Raw genomic sequence first — 18,662 nt, forward strand, 5'->3', positions numbered from 1 at the left:
ACATCTTTCAGATGTTCTAAAACACATTTTGGTAACAAGTAGGAAGGAAGCGCCACGGGGTAACCAAGTAAGACCAAGAATATTCTGAAACCCAAATCACATTGGGATGTACTTCTCCCTCCTGCCTGCAGCACAATGCCCACCCCAAACACGGTTGTATATAGTATTCTCAGTACACATTCATTGCCCTTGAATCTGTTTTAGACATGCAGTTTCCAAAGGATTATAAACACCGCAAATTTTAACAGTAAGGACTGCAGTGACCCCTTGGAAGGTCCTGAATATTTCCTGCCTCCTTCGGGTAAGAAAGTTACATGTGAACATGAGCTCAGCACAATGTTAAGCCTATAGGATGCTAGCCAAACCTCTGTGATGGCTGGTCAAGTCTGCAAAGGACAAGTCATGCCACTGCACACGTTAATCAGCCTGTGCCAAAAGCCTAAAGAAATGCTGTGTGCATATCAAGCCAGAGCTTTCCACATAAAATTGCAAGACAGTTTTAAGTGCCCTAACAACTCCATCACCTGCATTAAGAAATTCTTAGATAAAGAAGGTGGTGTCAAAATCACATGAATTGGCGCATGTTTCAACATTTTATTCCTCCTGTTTTACCCTTCTAATACTCTACTCCCAATTTTTCTTTTTCAAAGCTGATGGCAGAGTGTCAGAGTTCCCCCAAACTCCCACATTTTAACAGGACTGTCTCACAAGCCTTCCCACGCCTGCCATCAGATACATTGGACATTCCCTCTCCAGTGTGCATCACAAGCATCCTTTGGACAGACACGCTTACACTGAAAAATACAAACATCTGATGCATTTGGAGATGTTTTGCAATACAGCAGAGCTTCTGGGAATAAAAGAACAGCTGGCATAGACAGACAGAAAGGTACTAACAGCACATACTAAAAGGCAAAGGAAAAACTCTGGAAAAGGCCATCTTATCATTAAAAACCCTCTCCTTACATTCTACCTGTTTTCTAGCAACTGATTAGTCCTATTCATGTATTTAGTAAGCAATAGCTTATAGCTTTTACAAGTACCATGTTGAATTTCCTTAGGTAGTACACCAAATACTTATATTACTGGGTATTTTTTTGCCAGGAGTCTCACCTTGGCATTGGCTGTATCAAATATGGTTTCCACCAACAAGATATCAACTCCTCCATCCAAAAGTCCTTTGGCTTGCTCCTTATAGGCTTCAACCAGTTCATCAAAAGCTGTAAAACAGGAATTATGTTAATTTCATCTGGAGGTATCTCTTTCAAGACCATCATTTAAGTTAAATAACTTGATGGTTACAAATACTTACTTATGTTCCTGTAATCTGGTCTCTCCACAGATGGTGACACAGAGAGTGTCCTGTTTGTTGGACCCAAGGCTCCAGCAACATATCTCCTAATTCCTAAACCAAGACACAGAGGAAAAAAAAACCAAAACAACAAACAAAAACCACAAAACAATTTACCTCCGGTTTTACAATGACAGCCATGTTAACGTAAAAAACCTCCAAGGACACTAAGACATGCATATCATTCTGGGATGAAGAACTATAAAACAGGACACTCCTGCCTCAAATCAAGAGTTTGATCAGCACAAGATCAGCCAGCACAGCTGACTTGTCCTATCCACCAAGATGTTCAGTGTATACACATAAGACAAAAGAACAAGTAGGGAAAAGGCAATTAGCTCAAATAATTTTTCTTCTAAGTATCCTTTGTCTCTGACACAGGAAGCTTCATTCAATTACTTTAAATGCACAGCATAGAACTGTCCTGGCATTTTTCACTAGATAAACTGATTTGAATATTCTGGCACATGTTCATAAAAAACCCACCCTTTTTTTAAAGCATATTTCAGATATTTCATTTTTATTGCATACTATGAATCACATCACTAAGGTGTTATCTGGACAGCACCAGCAGTGCTGTTAGCCTGAAATACAGTTTGATGCGAGAATACAAGAGGAAATTACTTGTCTTTGAAAGACAGCATTGTGTACAGCAGCATAAATTAACTATACCCCTCTGATATAAAGCCTGGAAGGTAAAAGACTGCACATTTACAGATGATGGTCACATACTAAGCACATTCCAGTAACTGCTGAGTAGAGTCAAACCACAAGACTTAAAACTAGGGAGTAACTGGTAATCCACATTTACCTACAATCAGCCATCCTAACTCTGTTGTACCAAGACTTGTGTAATACAAAGCTAAGTAACTTATAACAGTCCCTGTTGAATTTGTTTTCTCTAAAACACATCTGGAAGATGCATATCGCCTCATCCAGGTTTTTTCTGGGATAGAGTTAATTTTCTTCACAGTAGCTGGTATGGAGCCATGTTTTGGATTTGTGCTGAAAACAGTGTTGATAACGCAGGGATGTTCTTGTTATTGCTGAGCTGTGCTTGCACAGAGTCAAGGCCTTTTCTGCTTCTCACACCACTCCACCAGTGAGTAGGTTGGGGGTGCATAAGAAGCTGGGAGGGGACACAGCTGGGATAGTGACCAAAGGGATATTCCATACCATATGATGTCATGCTCAGCAATAAAAAGCTGGGGGAAGGAGGAAGAAGGCAGGAATGTTTGGAGTGATGGCGTTTGTCTTCCCAAATAACCATTATGTGTGATGGAGCCCTCTTTCCTGGAGATGGCTGAACACCTGCCTGACGACAGGAAGCAGTGAATGAATTCCTTGTTTTGCTTTGCTTGCATGTGCGGCTTTTGCTTTACTTACTAAACTGGTTTTGTCTCACTTTTACCCTTCTGATTCTCTCTTCCATCCCGCTGAGGGGAAGTGAGTGAGCGGCTGTGTGGTGCTTAGTTGCATGCCTGCACTCTAAAACAGGCAGGCACAGGGCAGCCATCCTGCAGAATACACTAAGGACCAAATCCTGCAAATGTGCTGAAATTAGTGGGGTGTTAATGAAGATATGAAATTGCTATTGTGCCTAAAATGAAGCGTGTCTGCAAGTTATGTCCTTGTGATGTAAACCATCAAGCTATCCTCTAGCACCTTTGAAAGATTGTAACGAGACAGTCACACCCAGAAATGAACAAGAAATTAAAATAAACTCTGCTTACCTGTCTGAGCAGTTACATCATCTGCTGCTTTTCTGGCCACCTGCGCAGAGACTCTGTTTAACCGATATGCCTAGAACAATTACAGAAATTTACCAAGTAGCCTTTAGTTCAGTACAGTGTAACTCACCCTCAGAGAAACACAACACTTCCATTCAGCAGCTTGCAGTATACTCTGAAGGCTCCCTAAGCCACACAAATACGTATTAGCACTATTATAAAACTTCAAAAGGAACATCTCAGCAACAGAGTTACATGGTAGGTCTCATCCCACGTACGCCCCAGCCTACAGCTCCCAATCATAAAATTTCATTCTGTAAGGTATTAATTAAATCCTACTGAAGTCAATAGAAGCTGAAAAATATGACTTTGAGGACAAAATTAACCTACTTTTAAATTCACTTTTTATTCAAGTAGCATCTTTACAAGTAATTTCTTTCACATATTTCTCAAATTCTCAAAACAACACATAACACAGAATAGGTATGACAAATGCAAGCTTGAAATGACTTCTACGTACACCAGCACAAACAACACACAAATAACATCCAGGAAAAAAGCAGTTCCATTGTGGCATTTGCTAAGTTGGAAGGACTGAAGCAAAACATCCCTGTTCACAGAACTGAGACATTCTGAGAATGCTCAAACAAAATCTAGGGCAAATTATTATTGCCTGCGCCTTTGTCAACAAGAGGCACACATCACAGACAGCAGGTACAACTGTCTACAACAGCGGAAATGACTACAACCCCATCACATGGCTCTAGAGCATGCAGCCAATAGACACAATGCCAATGGACTCTGGGACTAAGCTAATCTTGGCTGCTAAGACAAAAGTCTTGATTAACATTTTAATGTATAAACAGTTTAGCATTCTTACCAAATGCTCAAGCCCATAGTCGGCTTGTGCAACTCGGGTGCTGCTGAAAGTGTTAGTTTCAATGATGTCAGCGCCTGACAGCAAGTATTCCTGCAAGACATGAAAGATAAAAAAATCTTCATGAGCTCCAGAACTGAGATCTGGAATGAAAGCAACCCAACTATTTTGTCTCCTTCAGTTCACAAAAAGTCACAAATCATCTCCTAATTCCAAGCAGATCATACTCTGAAGGCCTTACTCAAAGGCAGGGGCAGCGTTACATTTAACCAATTTTTAGAGTTCTAGTGTCAGCCACACTTTCTATTAACAGGTGATGTTTATAGCCACCTGTGCCACTAGTTCAGCAGCTGGAGCACATTCTAGATTTTTGCACAGGGACATGGTGGGACATACTCTAACTGCCATCAGCAAGCAAGGGTTGCTGTGGGCAGATTCAGAAAAGGCACCAGTTAAACAACAGAGGATTAGAAAATTTAAAACACTCTGAAGGGAGCTGTGCAGCACAAGAACATACTGCAACAGAACACAAGTTTAGGAGAACTGTGTTTCATGCAGATCACATTTAGTGTTTAAGTAATGTCCCAGATTCACAAAATAATTAAGCCTTCTGCTCCAGTTTGGTTGCCTAATTCCCACTGAAGTAAACTGAAACCAATGCAAACTGAAGTATTTTTGCAGATTCTATTCTGTGTTTTGATAGCCTCTACCACTTGTCCTCCTCTGTCCTTAACTCCTCTTTTTGATCAGGTTAACACTTAGGTGACCCCTGCATATTCAGGCAAATTAAGACATTCTAAGTGCTAGTAAGCAAAAACTAGTGATGTGGCCATTAAATATAAACCCCTCAGATTCTTCTGTAAGAAGCAGATGAGTTCAGTGGGTTCAACACAACAAAGTCTTGATGCAATCAACAGCAGAAAAGAACTAAATTTGCTTTAAAACATGTTTTGCTGCAAACTAATATGCTTTCTCTCAACTCCTCCTGGGTACGTATGGAAATATCTACAAATAGCTATATGAAAATATGCAAGTTCTTATGTGTACACTAATAACCAAGTAATGAACTTTCTGAAAATCATCTAAACCACAGAAAGTTGTTAGATGTGTACAGCTTTGAACTAGCTTTTGTTTACTTCAGATATGTCATTTCAGCAAAAGCCCTTCAACTTTACTGTCTACCACTACAGAAGGAAATGATATGCACAAAGCAGGAAGATCATATTTGATCACCTCTCTTACCACTGAATCTTACTTTGCCAGAGAAGGTACAGCTAACATTTGCTTTGTTACTGATATCTGTGACATCTGACTCACTAGGCCATTAGAAAAACCCCACCAACCATACATATAGTGGGATTAGTTACTTTGTAGAAATATTTTCATCTATTATTTCAAGTTCTGTCCAATTCTCAGAAGAATAAATAACCACTGTACCATTGGCTTGACTCAATACACTCATTCTCAAGTCACATCACTACTGCTCTGCTAAACCTGCAAAATTCAATTGTTAAACAAGATTACCCACAAGCTATTATAAATTCCAATGTTCATGACCACTACAGCTCAGCTGACAGCCTATGGACTGAACTCAATCTACAACTGTTTCCTCCTGAAATTTTTATAGGTCAGACTTTGATTCTTTTCAACTTGTCATTCTTAAAATCCAAAGAATGACAGATTGTACATGTAAAAATACATATTACATACCACGTTTAACAAGCGTAAGCCAATTATGATACTAATCAATGAAATACAGATCTTTTTAATAAACAATTAGAAAAATCCAGAGCAGATGTGAAACTGAATACCAACTAGTTGTAATGCTATTCAAATGCTCCAATTATTACAGTAAGACCTACAAATACCTGCAACTCAAGAAATACAAGACTCAGGAAGCTGGTTTTTAAAGTCTAACTGAAGATAAGAAAATAATGAAATCTGTTTGCAAATTCCTAACGTTTAACTCTAGACTGTTTTATTCTCTGAGCCACATATTAACATTCTAGGGAAAAAAACAAGAATATGGAAGCACATATACTCATTAGGAAGTCCATATACTCGTTAACTACGGAGAAGCCTGCTTCAGGCTGACACGTTTAACAGCTCTTTAATACACAATTATAGAAACACACATCTAGAATTCAGATATGTCCTACTTAGATGCATTTCAAGTGCTGGTTGAGGATGAGAAAAAGAAAGAAAAATGAAATAAATCAGAATCTACAATTAGTAGAAATACATCCGGGATGTATATCAAAAGGGGGTTTAAAACAACACTACCTGGGTGACATCAGGAACCAAAACACAAATGCTGTGCTCACACAACCAGAAAAGTCAAATCTGCTCATTCTTTTTCGCATGGCTACCTAGCACTCTCTTCCCTATCCCCAAAAGACGCACGACAGCCAGTAGCCTGTGGCATGGAAAAGAGGAGTACAGAGGCCAAATTCTCCTTCCTTCTCTGGTCACAAGACAGAAATCAGAACCACCTACCTTGTGTATGTCACAGATTATATCGGGTTGAGTTATACTGAGAAGGTCATTATTTCCTTTCAAAGGCCTGGAATGATCTTTAAATTCATGCCCTCGGAAATCCTCTTCTGACAGGGCATGTTGCTGGATCATGGTACCCATGCCTCCATCCAAAACCATTATCCGCTCCTGCAGAACTGATTCAATTTCATCTCCCATGCTTTTCTGAGGATCTGTTGTAAGAAAATAAATCCAATATTTAAGCAGCTTTGAAATTCCCTATCTATACACTTGGGCAACCTGAGTTCTTCTGATTTAAGAAACAGAATAAAATAACTAATCCTCTACTGAAATCTAACAGTAATTGGTTTACTTCACCTACAGCTCCAATCACATGATGTCAGGTAACAGCAGCATCTGTCTAAATAGAATTAGACTCAATTGGACTTTCCTCTAAGTACAGTCACCTGCAGGAACAAAAGTACCAAAAGTTCACAAGGGCATACACCAAACTCTCTATATAAACTTGTCTCCAACAGCAAAAAGCATGGTAATTTCCACTACAGCAACATTTGAACTGCAAACAGAGCTGCCTCTTGGTACCTGACACTGTATTGCAAGTGCTACACAAGTACAATCCAGAAACTAGTAAACTTCACTTCAAAAAAATTCTACTTTGATTACCTATGTCGTAATGAACAAAGGGAAAGAGAAATGAACTGATCAAGCAAAAACAATTCTTCAACTGAGTCTTTGTAGGATTAGAATAGTAAATAACAATTTTGCACTTTTGTTAGTGAGCAAATGCCAAGATACACCAACAGATAATAGCCAGGTTTTATTTTCTTTTGCATAAACACAGCAAGATCTTCTGTTCTGCAACAATGCCAGAAAAAAATAAATCAGGCAAATCACATGATAATTACAAGATACTGACAGGGTAAGGCTAATACTGACTGAAACAGGAAACTGTAGAAATTTCAGAGCTACCATTAGGAATAAAGATGCAGTATTGTAATGCTTTAAGATCCAAACAAAGCCTATCACAAACATCAAACAAAAAGCCAAAGCTATAGTCTGAGGCTTAAAAAAAAAAACCAAACAAACAAAACAAAAAAACAGCACAAAACCCCCACAAAAGTAATCCTACTTTTCCTCTTCAGAATGTATGCAGAATCATTTTGGAACAAAGACACACTTACAAGCATATAGCAAAATAACCAAACAGCCTCTTTACCAAAATCCCAATTTACAAGAGTGGGACCCCACTGATCTTTCACAACCATGTAGATGAATGATGTGTTATTCTTCATCTCTCTCCTCCATTCAGCTTGGGCTTACGCACTTCGAGTAAACACCTGTTTTGCATTTTGGTCATGCACTACCATCAAAACACTTGTAAAAAAGGATGATTTCTGAAGCACAAAAACATCCTACACCTCATTACAACTTACACACAATAGTACTTAAAAATCACTGGCCACTGCTAACTGATTTGACTTTTTTTTTTTTTCCTTCTGCAGTCTTGCAATGCAACTTCTGTTTTGACATCAGTACTGTTAAAAAAAAACAAACACCCTGGAAAGAAGATGAGGCCAAGAGTAAAGTATTACAAGGTTACATTTATACCAATGCTTTGAAAAAACAGCTCTAAATCAGATGTAGTCTCAGCAAGAAGACAAGCCAAAGAAAATTTGCTTTATAAGAAGTATGAAGCATTTGAAGGTAGATTAAAATACCAAAAAGCAAGCCACCCTCATTTCAAGTTGAAAGTTTTAACACCATGCAGGCAGGCTCAGCAGGTTCTTATACAAGAGGCTTAAACCTACTCATGTTAAACCATCAAATTACTCATGAAAATAAAATCAGACCTTGAGCTAAAGGCTTTCAGAAGCAAGACCCAAAAAACAATATCTGAAATTACGACTGCAATACAGTCTCCCACGGATTGTAACTCATGTGCTTTGCAAGAGCTACAACCCAATGAGACACACAAATTAGAGCTCGCTTTTGCCTCTAAGTCAACTCCTTGATGCCCAGAGCTGCAGCCCAAACAGCTGAGCTGGGCCACCAGAGCCCACCCAAAACTAGTACTCCTTTCTATAGGCTTCTGTCCCTTCTACTTATGTGCTTCCCAAATATCTTCTCATACACACTGGAAAGCAAACAAAGACTTACAACCATCTATACGGTTTTAAATCCTGCACCTCATCTAGTCTGTTGCACGTTCTCTACGGTTTGCCTTGCTGACTCAATGTACAGTTTTCTCCTCATAGGAGCACAGATTTCTGCCTCATCTCTGCTCCTAGCTCTGCGCAGAACCTTGTTCTGAAGAAGCTTTCCAAATCTGTGCTTCTTCAGCAGCATCTCAAAAAGCTGCAGGAAATACGATGGGAATCATGAAGGTGGGTGTCAGTGCCAGACGTACACACTCTACTTTTTACAAATAGATGGCATAGCTACAAGCCCTCCAAACCCCAATTTACCTGTCCTTGCTTGATAACACTTGACTCTTCTTCCATTAGGAGCCTGCACTTCTTGAAGTCATGCTCTGGCACGCTGATAATGCAATTTTCAAGTTGGAAACAAAGTTTGCAGACAGGTCCAAAAAGACCCCAGATATCAGAGAGGATCAATTCATAAAGGCATGCTAGAAAGTGCTGAACTCTGCCCTTGGGAGAAAAGCAGGGAGGAGGCTGGGAGTCAGCTCTGCTAAACTAGTATCATAATCTTAATTCAGCATTCAGCTCATGTAATTCCTCTCTCCAGCACAGACAGGGTGCAAGAGTTTGTTACAGAATAAATGAAAAAAATTTCAGAGAAATTTTTAAGCAGGAAAAAATCAGGTCAGCCTTTCCCCCTCCCCTTCCCTTTTTTTTGTTTACAAACCCTGCTCCTACCTCTGCTTAGCCAGAAGCTGATGAAAAATTTATTTTATAAAGATCATTGCTGAGCTTTAGGAAATAGATTTCCTCTTCCATTCCACAGTGTCCAGGAGAAAAACTGTCTCTATAGCTATAATAGATATAGTAGCAAACCAGCGGTGCTAACAGGACCCAGGAACAGTTACCTTGATTTTACACTCTACTAAAACTTAAAACGTAAAGCACACTACCACAGAGTGTTCTAGGGCTGGAACTAGTTTAGCAGGTGATACCAAGACAGAACAAAAGTGATTCAACAGCATTGGCTTAAAGGCCAATGGGATACAGAATGCAGAATAAAACATCCTAATATCCTACTTTACTTCCACAAAGTAAACACTCTGGCTTGAGATCACTTAACAATGGAATTACTAGTCTGGAAAGGATAAATCAAATCAGCTACAACTTTTACGTCCTGTAGATGTTTCCAAGTAAGTTTGCATAGCACACAAGGCATCCCTGTGGTACAGCTGTTCACCCCTGGTCAGTCTACCACTAACAATTATAAACTGTGCCTAACATGTAACCTAACATTTTCACTGTAACATAACATTTTCACAATGTGGCAACTAAACAACTCAGGACATAAGGCAAGTTAATATTCCTTCACCTCTTTATCCCAACGCACATTCAGGCCATATGTGCAGAATTGAAGGGATAAACGCATGTTCTCCACAAGAAACAGGACTTCAAAGCTTACAATTTGCTTAAAAACACATTTTTCTGATGCCTGCAATAATTCTCAAAAGGTAGGGGTTTTTTTTAATTTATGCACTTTATTAAAAATTTAGTCTACTATAAAATAGTCTAGCACACTTGGAAAGGAATAAAGGATTACAAGTTCCTTCCAAAACTTTTAATAAAGAATCAACCCAGCTGTGACAATATTACAGTATTTGTGTCACATTAATGTAAAAGAACACAAATCGAAGAACAACTTCAGGAGGGAAGCTATAAGCACTTACAGTACCCCCCATTTCCCAGGTTTACCAGGTCCTGTCCTAACAGGCAACACGGCCAATCCACACTTGCACATCCTAATTTAGCAAATCGGCATTCCCCCACACCAGCTCCAAGCACAAGTTTCTCCATCATTTAAAAAATTGTTGTACAGAATGCAGAAATTACAATAACAGCTAGAAAGGATTCTCCTGCTATCAGCCTGCCACTGACAACTCATGACAAACTTAGCGTTACTTGCTGTTTAATTAATTAAATCTTCTTCAACTGGATGCCTCCAGTTGAGGCACTAAGAGTTCATGAAACACTAAGAGTTTCATGAACTGTAGCAACAGATGGCAGACAGGTCCTCTTCAACAGTGGGCAGCAGCACCCTATCGCTAAGTTATTTGCTACCCTGCCTGTCCAAAGAGAAAAGCACTGGATCTTACCACTTCACCGTGGGCACCTATGTGCATCTTGCTGACATTTCTGTGTCAGCATTTGTCTTTAGAATCATTCAGGTCTTCCATAACAAACAGACACTTGTGTAGCCAATACGTTTACAAAGTCAGCTTGCACGGCAAACAATTACACTGAAGTCCCAGAATAACAGAGGAGGCTTGTTAGTTGTGTCCACCGTCTCTACCTAAACATGCAAATCCCAGGCTCAGAAAGCTTCCTGTGTTATAACCACAACTGTCCATCTCCCAACATTAAACTACTCACAACAGGTTATTATTCATTACAGGCAGGAACCATGGGGAAACAAAACAGCCTCCAGATAAGCACAGTCTTGCTTTGTGGCATGCCCTGTGCTGAAAGGCTAGGGAGAAGCACTTCACTCAGCTTCCCAACAGGCTGCTCCTGAACACAGGTCCCTCGCATCACTGCCAGACGTACACACCATCATCTACTCCCTTCTGCCTGTTCAATGGGGCTCCACAAGCAACCCCGGCACGCAATTTTTGCTGTCACCTGAGAAGAACTTTTCTCCAGCTGCCACCACTTCTCAAGCTGCTGCTGAAACACCCTCCCATGTCTCCCATTTCAGCCAAACCCCTTCGGTTCTGCAGCAGCAGGGCAGCTGCTAGCCATGGCTTGACCCCAAGTGGCATGTCAAAAAGAGCAGGGCAAGTCAATGGCTTCTTTACCAGAAGAATCTGGAAAAAACCTCAGACCACAAAAGCTGACTGTCAGCCTGTCTGACAAGCTGAGGGACGCAAGCCTAAGCTTAAGTACGTGCTCAGCAGCAGGCATTCCCTCAGAAATTAATACTAAAAAGTGAAGCGCTCAGGATCTCCTCGGGTAGCAGCACCGCTGAAAGCAGCCACTGAGAGAACTGTCCATTTAAAAATACAACATCAATTAGCAGCGAGTTTTACTTCCTCTCCCCTCCCCAACAACTTCTGTTTAACCCGCGAAACGGCATTTTTGGCTTGGAGCTGGGGAGCACACACACTCCCCACCACCAAGCCGCAGCCTCTCACGCACTTGAGTGGGTAGTTTGTTTTGTTTTGGGTTTTTTTTTTCAAATTTTATTTTTTCCGGCTTAACTGCGTCCGACGGGGCGGCGCGGGCGCCCCTGCACCCTCCGCGGTAGAGCGAAGCCTACTCCAAGTCGCCGCCTCAGCCCCGGAGCGGCCCTGCAACAAGCGCCCGTATTCCCCACCGCCATCGCCGCCGGGCCGGTGTCGGCCGCTTGAAGGCCGGCCGAGCCGCCAGGCGCGGCTCTCACAGAACTTTTAAACGCTGCGAATAACGGACACCCCCCGCCCGCACCCCCCGCCCCCCTCAGCGTTCGCGTCCGTTACCCGGCGGGTCGGCGCCGGCGGGCGCCATGCTGCCCAGACGTCACAGCCGCGCCGCGGCGGCGACAGGCACCCCCGAGGCGGATGGGGCGGAGGGCGGCCCGCGCGCGACCCGTGGGGCGCGCGCGAGCGGCGAGGCCGCCGCGTCGGCCCCCTAACGCGCGAGCTCCGCCCAAGAGCGCGGGCAGGAAGCGCGGGCCGGCCCCCGCGCGGGGCGGCCGTTGCGGCGGGGAGGCGGTGCCACCGCCTGACAGACAGGGAGTCGCTGCCTGAGGGGAGAGCGGCGGAGCTCACGGGGTTGCTCCTCGGCAGGCTGGAAGCTCCCCCGGGGTGGGGGGTTTGTTCTCCCTCTGCGGCCCGAGGCTGGCAGCTGCGACACGTAGGGCTGGACGGGGAGGGCGACGCCTGGTCTGCGGACTGAGCGTCCTGACGGGTAATGCCGGTAGCTTTAGGTGCCTCGGTAGCTACTGGGCAATACTTTTGCTGCTAGGCAGGGCTGAACAAAATGAGTTGTCCCATCATTGTGGGAAGTTGGGGCGGAAAGTAAGTCTTTATAGTGCCAACAACACTGGTATTGCAATTAAAGAGTAACTCAGTATGGAGAGGAAACAGGCAAATGCGCCTTACATAAACTGGAAATCAGTCCTCCCAGTGCTGTGCGGATGCATGTTAATGGTGTGTAAACCTGGAAACAAGTTTATACTAAAGGAATTGAGCAAATTAAGGCACAGACACAAATAAAATGTGTCTTATTTTGACATAAGAGTTTCACTTCTTTTCCATAGTCCGTGATGATACGTCCTTTCAACTTCTTATCTGAGGACTCACGTTTTAAAAGAAAGAAATGCCTGCAGAGCAGCCTCGCAAACAGGGAATACTTGCCAAGAGTCAGAATAGCTCAGGGGAATAACGCCTGCACTCATTTAAAGTGCTAGTAATTCAGATGCCAGTAGTAAACACGAACAGCATTGTCATTTAAAGTAGTTCAGTGTTCAAAATATGAAAAGAAAAAGGAAGTCTGTAAAATGGATTATTGACCAGCCTTTCCTGTTTTCCTTGGCTGGTTCAGTAACTTAAGCTCGCAAAGCAAGATGTAGAGGCCACTGGTTCCGTGTTACCAGGAATGAACTGAGTTTGCTTCCCTCCTTCAGGCGCCAGGACCTCGGCTCTGGGCAGCAACGGGAAAGCCTTTTATCAGCTCAGAGTATGTGTTGCTACATGTACCGTACTTACTTAATAATGGCTTCTGCATTTTCCCTGAAAAATTTTAGGAGATTCAAATTGAGTTGAAAGCCATTAGTGCAGATGATTCCTGGAGGCTAAATGTGTACTCTTGAATTTTCTTTTGAGACACAAAGCCAGTTGGTTACAAGCCCTTCGAGTCCAATGTGATCTAGGAACTTTTATAATCAGCTGTCACTTTAGTCAATGGTGATGCAATGACATATAAAAAATGTAGCATTCTGTTCAAATAATATATATGTCTAATTCAGCTTCAGAAAAAAGTACAGGCAGCTTACAAATCAAACAGAGAGTAGTCGAACTTCAGAGCCCATGTAGAGGCCATGCTCCAGTTTTGAATGCCAGGACACATCGCTGGAGAGCGGACCTTGCCTTTTAGAAAACTATTGCAGTGGTCAGCCCAAGCTCCCACTACGAAAATGTGTCCCAAAATTCCAGTGTAATACGCAATGGTCTGGAAACCCATAAACTTTAAAAGCTAACAACAGAAGCGGAATACACTAAACAGAAGCAAAAGTCAGGTACTACTAGAGACTGCTTAGTTTTATCACTTTTCCACATAATTTACGTGTATTATAGAGATGGGCAGTGCCTTGAGAACCATTCATTAAGGGATTTTAGGGTGTGCATTTCCTTGCTTGACTTTCTCCAACCTCCAGCCTTTTTGTCATGCCACATAACACACTGAAAATTTTCTCTGGCAGCAATTCTAGGTAAGAAGATCACTGTCTCCACAGCTGTTTTGTGGCGACAGATCTTTGTACCGCAGCTCAGCGTGTCCTTGCGTGTGCTGATGCAGTTGTTTGTGTAACTGCTGGAAAGTGGGTCAGTGGGGAAAAAAAAAAGAAAAAAGCTGAAAATCTGAAAGTGCTTCTGAAAAGGATCATTTCACATGTCCCATTTACTCTGCAGTTTCACAATCAGTTCGAGGCAGCTTGCGCAGCGCAGTCCCAAATTCCACCCTGTGCCATCCTCATATTTCCACGCTTTTCCTTGTGTGGGTGCTAGCCCTCAAACACAATTCTTCCTTAAAGCTCAATTTTCAGTGAGAACAGGTCACTGATCCAACTCGTTTGCAGCTGAAGGGTCTCCAGAGCTGACGAAGGAGCAGCAGCAGGAAGAGAGGCAGCAGCCGCCCAGCCTCAGACTGTGTTTAATCTGCTTGAGTAACTGGAGTTTTACAGACAACTGAATGAGCACAACGGAGGCAAGAGGAATGAGTGGTTAAGGGGAGCGATTATTAAACCTGATCGTCCAACAAAGGACTATCAAGACAGAACTTCAGCCTTAATGTGTTTTGCAGTGTTAGAGGATCTCGGTTCCCCTTTCTTGGTTTAGTTTCAGTGATGACAGTACGACGCAGTGCTAAGAATCCCGGTGTGCATCCCTACCCCAGGGCTGCTGCACACCTGCAGTTACCAAGACTTTTTAACTGTTTCTTTGAGAAGCTCTAATACATGGCGTGTTTACAGGAAACCTTCAAGGACTTGCAGTGAGCATGCCCTTAAGCTTGAAAAGTGCTTTTTCCTTGTCTTACCGAGTGTTGTTCTTATTTTACTAAATTAGGCTGTCAAAATGCTGTTCCCTCTCATACATTTAGAATAACACCAAGAACAGCTTAGAGTTGCTGGGAGCAATGGAATAAAGGACGGGAGAATGCAAAGGTGCCATCATTTCCACATCTAAGAAACCTGCCCTTAACACTGTTGGGAATGCGTCCTATTTAAACATCAGTTGCAGACATAGTATCATGCATGCAAACATCTGTCATCATGCTGAGAATCCTGGTTTCTGAAGGTGCTTATAAGTGGTGCTCCAATGAAGTTAACATCTTCCTAATTACAACAGGATTAAACTATAAATCCAAATTAATATACTTAGCAAAAAACCAATAATAGTCTTTAAATCAGATCAGGTTCTGGTATTTCAAGTATATTTGAAGGTTTTTTTCAAATTACTGTTTTCTCCAGCTCCTCCCATACATAGCTGAACTCTCGTAGGTCTTTTGAAACCAGGTACTGTTTGCAGCAAAGCAAGCCATCTTCGTATTTTCTTCCCCCCCCCCCCCCCCCCGGTGCTAAGGGTCTGATTCACTAGTTTGTTACTCTACTTGCACACCTGTGTATTCAAATGGTATACTCACCTTATGCATGGGTAAGAGCAAACACACGGTTTTAGCACACTCTCTTAGCTTTTGGGTATGTGTTTTAGATACCTCCATAGTATTCATCACAAAAACATGCCTTTCATTCCCATATTATGTGCCTTTATTCCTGAGGATGCAGTTCCCAATGGACTATTCACATAATTAATCCTTATTTAAACAAGAACAGTGGGATTATTCATGTTACTAAAGAACAGTCTTATTTCAGAGGATTATATCCAAATGAGGCATTCGCAGCACCATGCAGGAATCTGAAAGAGAAAACAGATTAATCTGATTTCAGAGCACAGCTCTCGGCACTCTGTTCTGTAAGGTTACTTACCACTTGTCCTATTTTGCTGCAGCTGGATTCTTGCCCTATTTCGGATGACTAAGTTACGTTACTTGTTTTTTATTTTTTAGAATTTCCTCTGTGCTTAAGAATTACAATTTCTATTTAAGAATTAATTTTCTAGCTCCACAACATAGATACAAATTATTTGTTCCATTTAAGTCAAATAATGATGTTAACATTTCTATTCCAGGATCAAAATATTACCAGAAACCAAAAGAAAGCTGATTGATTGTTTCAAAATCAATTCAAAGCACAATCCAAATGCCAAAATAGGCTATTAAACATACACAGTTTAGAGAAATACCAACAAATTTATTCTACTTACCATAGAACAGATTTTGGACTTCACTACTTTAAAAAAAGCCTAAAGTCTCCATCACAGTGAAAACAAACACAATAAAGTGAACTGCATATAACATTTTGCACCTTTTTAGAGAATCTGTGTTGATTAAAAAGGGTATAAATGCCCAGGAGGGCTGAGACACAGGCATGAAGAGGACGGGGAATTCAATAGGGGGTGTTGTCCTACAGTTTATCCATACTGCTGCACAAAGCAAACTGTGTCAACTGCTTTCAACTTACTACAGGTTTCATAGGATTATGAAATTTTGCATCATTTTAAAAACCTTCAGGATGCCCCTTTCAGGCATCCACATCAAATCCATGGAAGAGAGAGGAGGAACCACTGCAGGCTTGCCAGCTGCCCTGTGACAGCGTGGGGAAATGGGCAAAAAGGGCCAGGACACATGCAGCTAAATGTGTGCACCAAGGAAAACCTGCTCAATACTGAGCTCTGAGAGTTGGAAAACATTTTGCCTTGGGTGTGGATGAGATTCTTAGCTCGTTTCTTCCCGTTAGCACAGCCTGCTGAAGTCTGAGTTGCATTGCCCCTGCCCAGGTCAGGACAATATCTGCTCTGGATCAGTTGGGACTGGTTACAGAAACAAGTTTCTGAAGGTACCTCCTGGTTTCTTATATGCTGGCAGAGCTTCTTGCCGATGTTGCCAGACATCCCCAAGCTGAGGGGCTACAGCAAGCCATTTATGAAGTTCTCCATTCAACAGACAGTGCCTCAAAAATCAGTCGAGGCTGCAGGGCTCACCTTGTGAAAAAGAACTGGAAGGTCTTGGTGACAGAGTAGGCATGAGGGTGATGGCAAAGCAGGCAGGAGCAGTAACCTCACAGGCAAGGAGGCGATGCCACAGCACCCGAACAAGAAGAGCAGGCCCAGCGATGCTACCAGGTTCAGCCCACAGTCCAGTGATCGGTCGGTAACCCATAGCAATGAGATGGGGCCACAGTCAAGGCAGGAAGTCTCGTAGACTAAGCAAGGCATAGTATACATACAACATAGCTCAAGCAAGGAGCAAGGATGAGGGCCTGAGTTAAATGCATGTCCATGGCTGACGGGTGGGAGGTACAGGGCAGGAGGTCTGATATGCCGTGGGCAATTGGAGCCTGCTGTTGTTCTTATGGCCTTACCCAGTAGATAGACTAGCTCAGGGATACAGACACAAGAAGTTGAGGGGGACTATCAGAGCACAAGCACATCAGGTTGTGTTAACACAGCTTGAGATCTATGAAAGTGTGTCTAATAAGGAGGATTGTAGAAAGATTTGTCTGACTTGGAAAGCTGGACAACATGAGAAGTACAGACATAGCCAAGTAATGCAGCCATCTGCATCCTGGTAGTGCCAATGTAGCACAACGGAGCAGAGAAGAGGGACATGCGCTGGTCATACAACACGTGAGTGACATTGGAGAGCTTCCAGCAGTGCTCCTGGCTGCCAGTCATTACTCCATTCCAGGGAGCAAACAGCCTCTGTTAATGTAGCTTTCTGTCACTGAACATTGAACCTTTTAAGATTTTTTGCAAGGGCAGAGGGAATCCTTCTGTGTAAAATACCATGAAAGACCAGCGCTCTGCTTGGCTTTCTCTGACTTACACATACAAACAATCCTTTATGGTATAAACTACCTGTTAGAAAAGCATGGTTTATAGGCAATTCCTTCAAAGGACTTTGAAACCACATGGTTCATTCAATTTGTTTTAAAGTCTAACCAGCTAGGTTTCAACCCTTTGTGAAAACTGACTATGTTCACAGACATAGCAGTGACATTTTCTCTACCCTTTCTACAGGCAGTGGCAATGTCCTCTTCAAAGTGGTTTGGGCAGTGCTATCCCCTCTCATGTGTTCAATGAAGAAACAGAGAGGGGAGCAGGAAGTGATGAGGTCAGGAGCAAGGAGGCAGGGGGCAAGGATTTCAGTCCCTGACATGAGCTAGAAAACAAGTTTAAGGAACCAGTTCCATAAATATGAACCATCTAGAGAACTTTTGCTGGAAATATTAAATGTGAATAAAGAAAATTGTTTTCAAATCAAAATATTAAATTAAAGAAATATGCAAGTGGTATAACAATATAAACTTACCAGAAAAAAACCTTAATACTGAAAGTCTTGTATCTCTTAAGATACAAAGAAATACTCACAGGTGGTATTGGTCCTAAATCTTGACAAAGCTTTAGAAATTAAATTGTGAGGAAGAAGAAGCCTCTTGCATCTGCAAGCAGTAATCACGGCATGAACAAGAGACGCTGACAGGGAACATTGCTGTAGGGCAGAACCTTTCTTTTGTTATCAGTAATATAAATTTGCATTAAAGCAAACATGCCCAGGGTGTCCTTTGTCACCCTAAAGGCTTAATATTTCCAGCCTGTGGTTACTTACATCAGTCAGGTCTTATTCTTTGGTTAGTTTTCAACATGGAAGTGAAAAGTTTCTTCTGTAGTCCATGGTCTACAATAATTCCCTTT

General features: G+C 42.1%; 1 protein-coding gene across 5 annotated transcripts in view; it reads right to left on the minus strand.

Annotated features, from left to right (window-relative positions):
• MTR (5-methyltetrahydrofolate-homocysteine methyltransferase) overlaps positions 1–12,267 on the minus strand; it is a 53,248-nt gene extending 40,981 nt beyond the window's left edge. For all 5 annotated transcript variants that reach the window (XR_010070291.1, XR_010070290.1, XR_010070293.1 and 2 more), the window contains exons 1-6: positions 12,111–12,267; positions 6,455–6,666; positions 3,962–4,051; positions 3,085–3,154; positions 1,313–1,405; positions 1,114–1,220 (exon numbers count right to left, since the gene is read on the minus strand). Coding sequence is in view for 1 of the 5 variants with exons in the window: in XM_063328962.1 (XP_063185032.1) it covers positions 1,114–1,220; positions 1,313–1,405; positions 3,085–3,154; positions 3,962–4,051; positions 6,455–6,666; positions 12,111–12,138 (600 nt within the window). In the remaining 4 variants the exon portion in view is untranslated. The remainder of the gene's footprint in view (positions 1–1,113; positions 1,221–1,312; positions 1,406–3,084; positions 3,155–3,961; positions 4,052–6,454; positions 6,667–12,110) is intronic.
• Positions 12,268–18,662: the final 6,395 nt, after the last annotated feature.

The sequence above is a fragment of the Chroicocephalus ridibundus genome, chromosome 3, assembly GCF_963924245.1.
Source record: "Chroicocephalus ridibundus chromosome 3, bChrRid1.1, whole genome shotgun sequence".
In the NCBI taxonomy this organism is placed as follows: domain Eukaryota; kingdom Metazoa; phylum Chordata; class Aves; order Charadriiformes; family Laridae; genus Chroicocephalus; species Chroicocephalus ridibundus.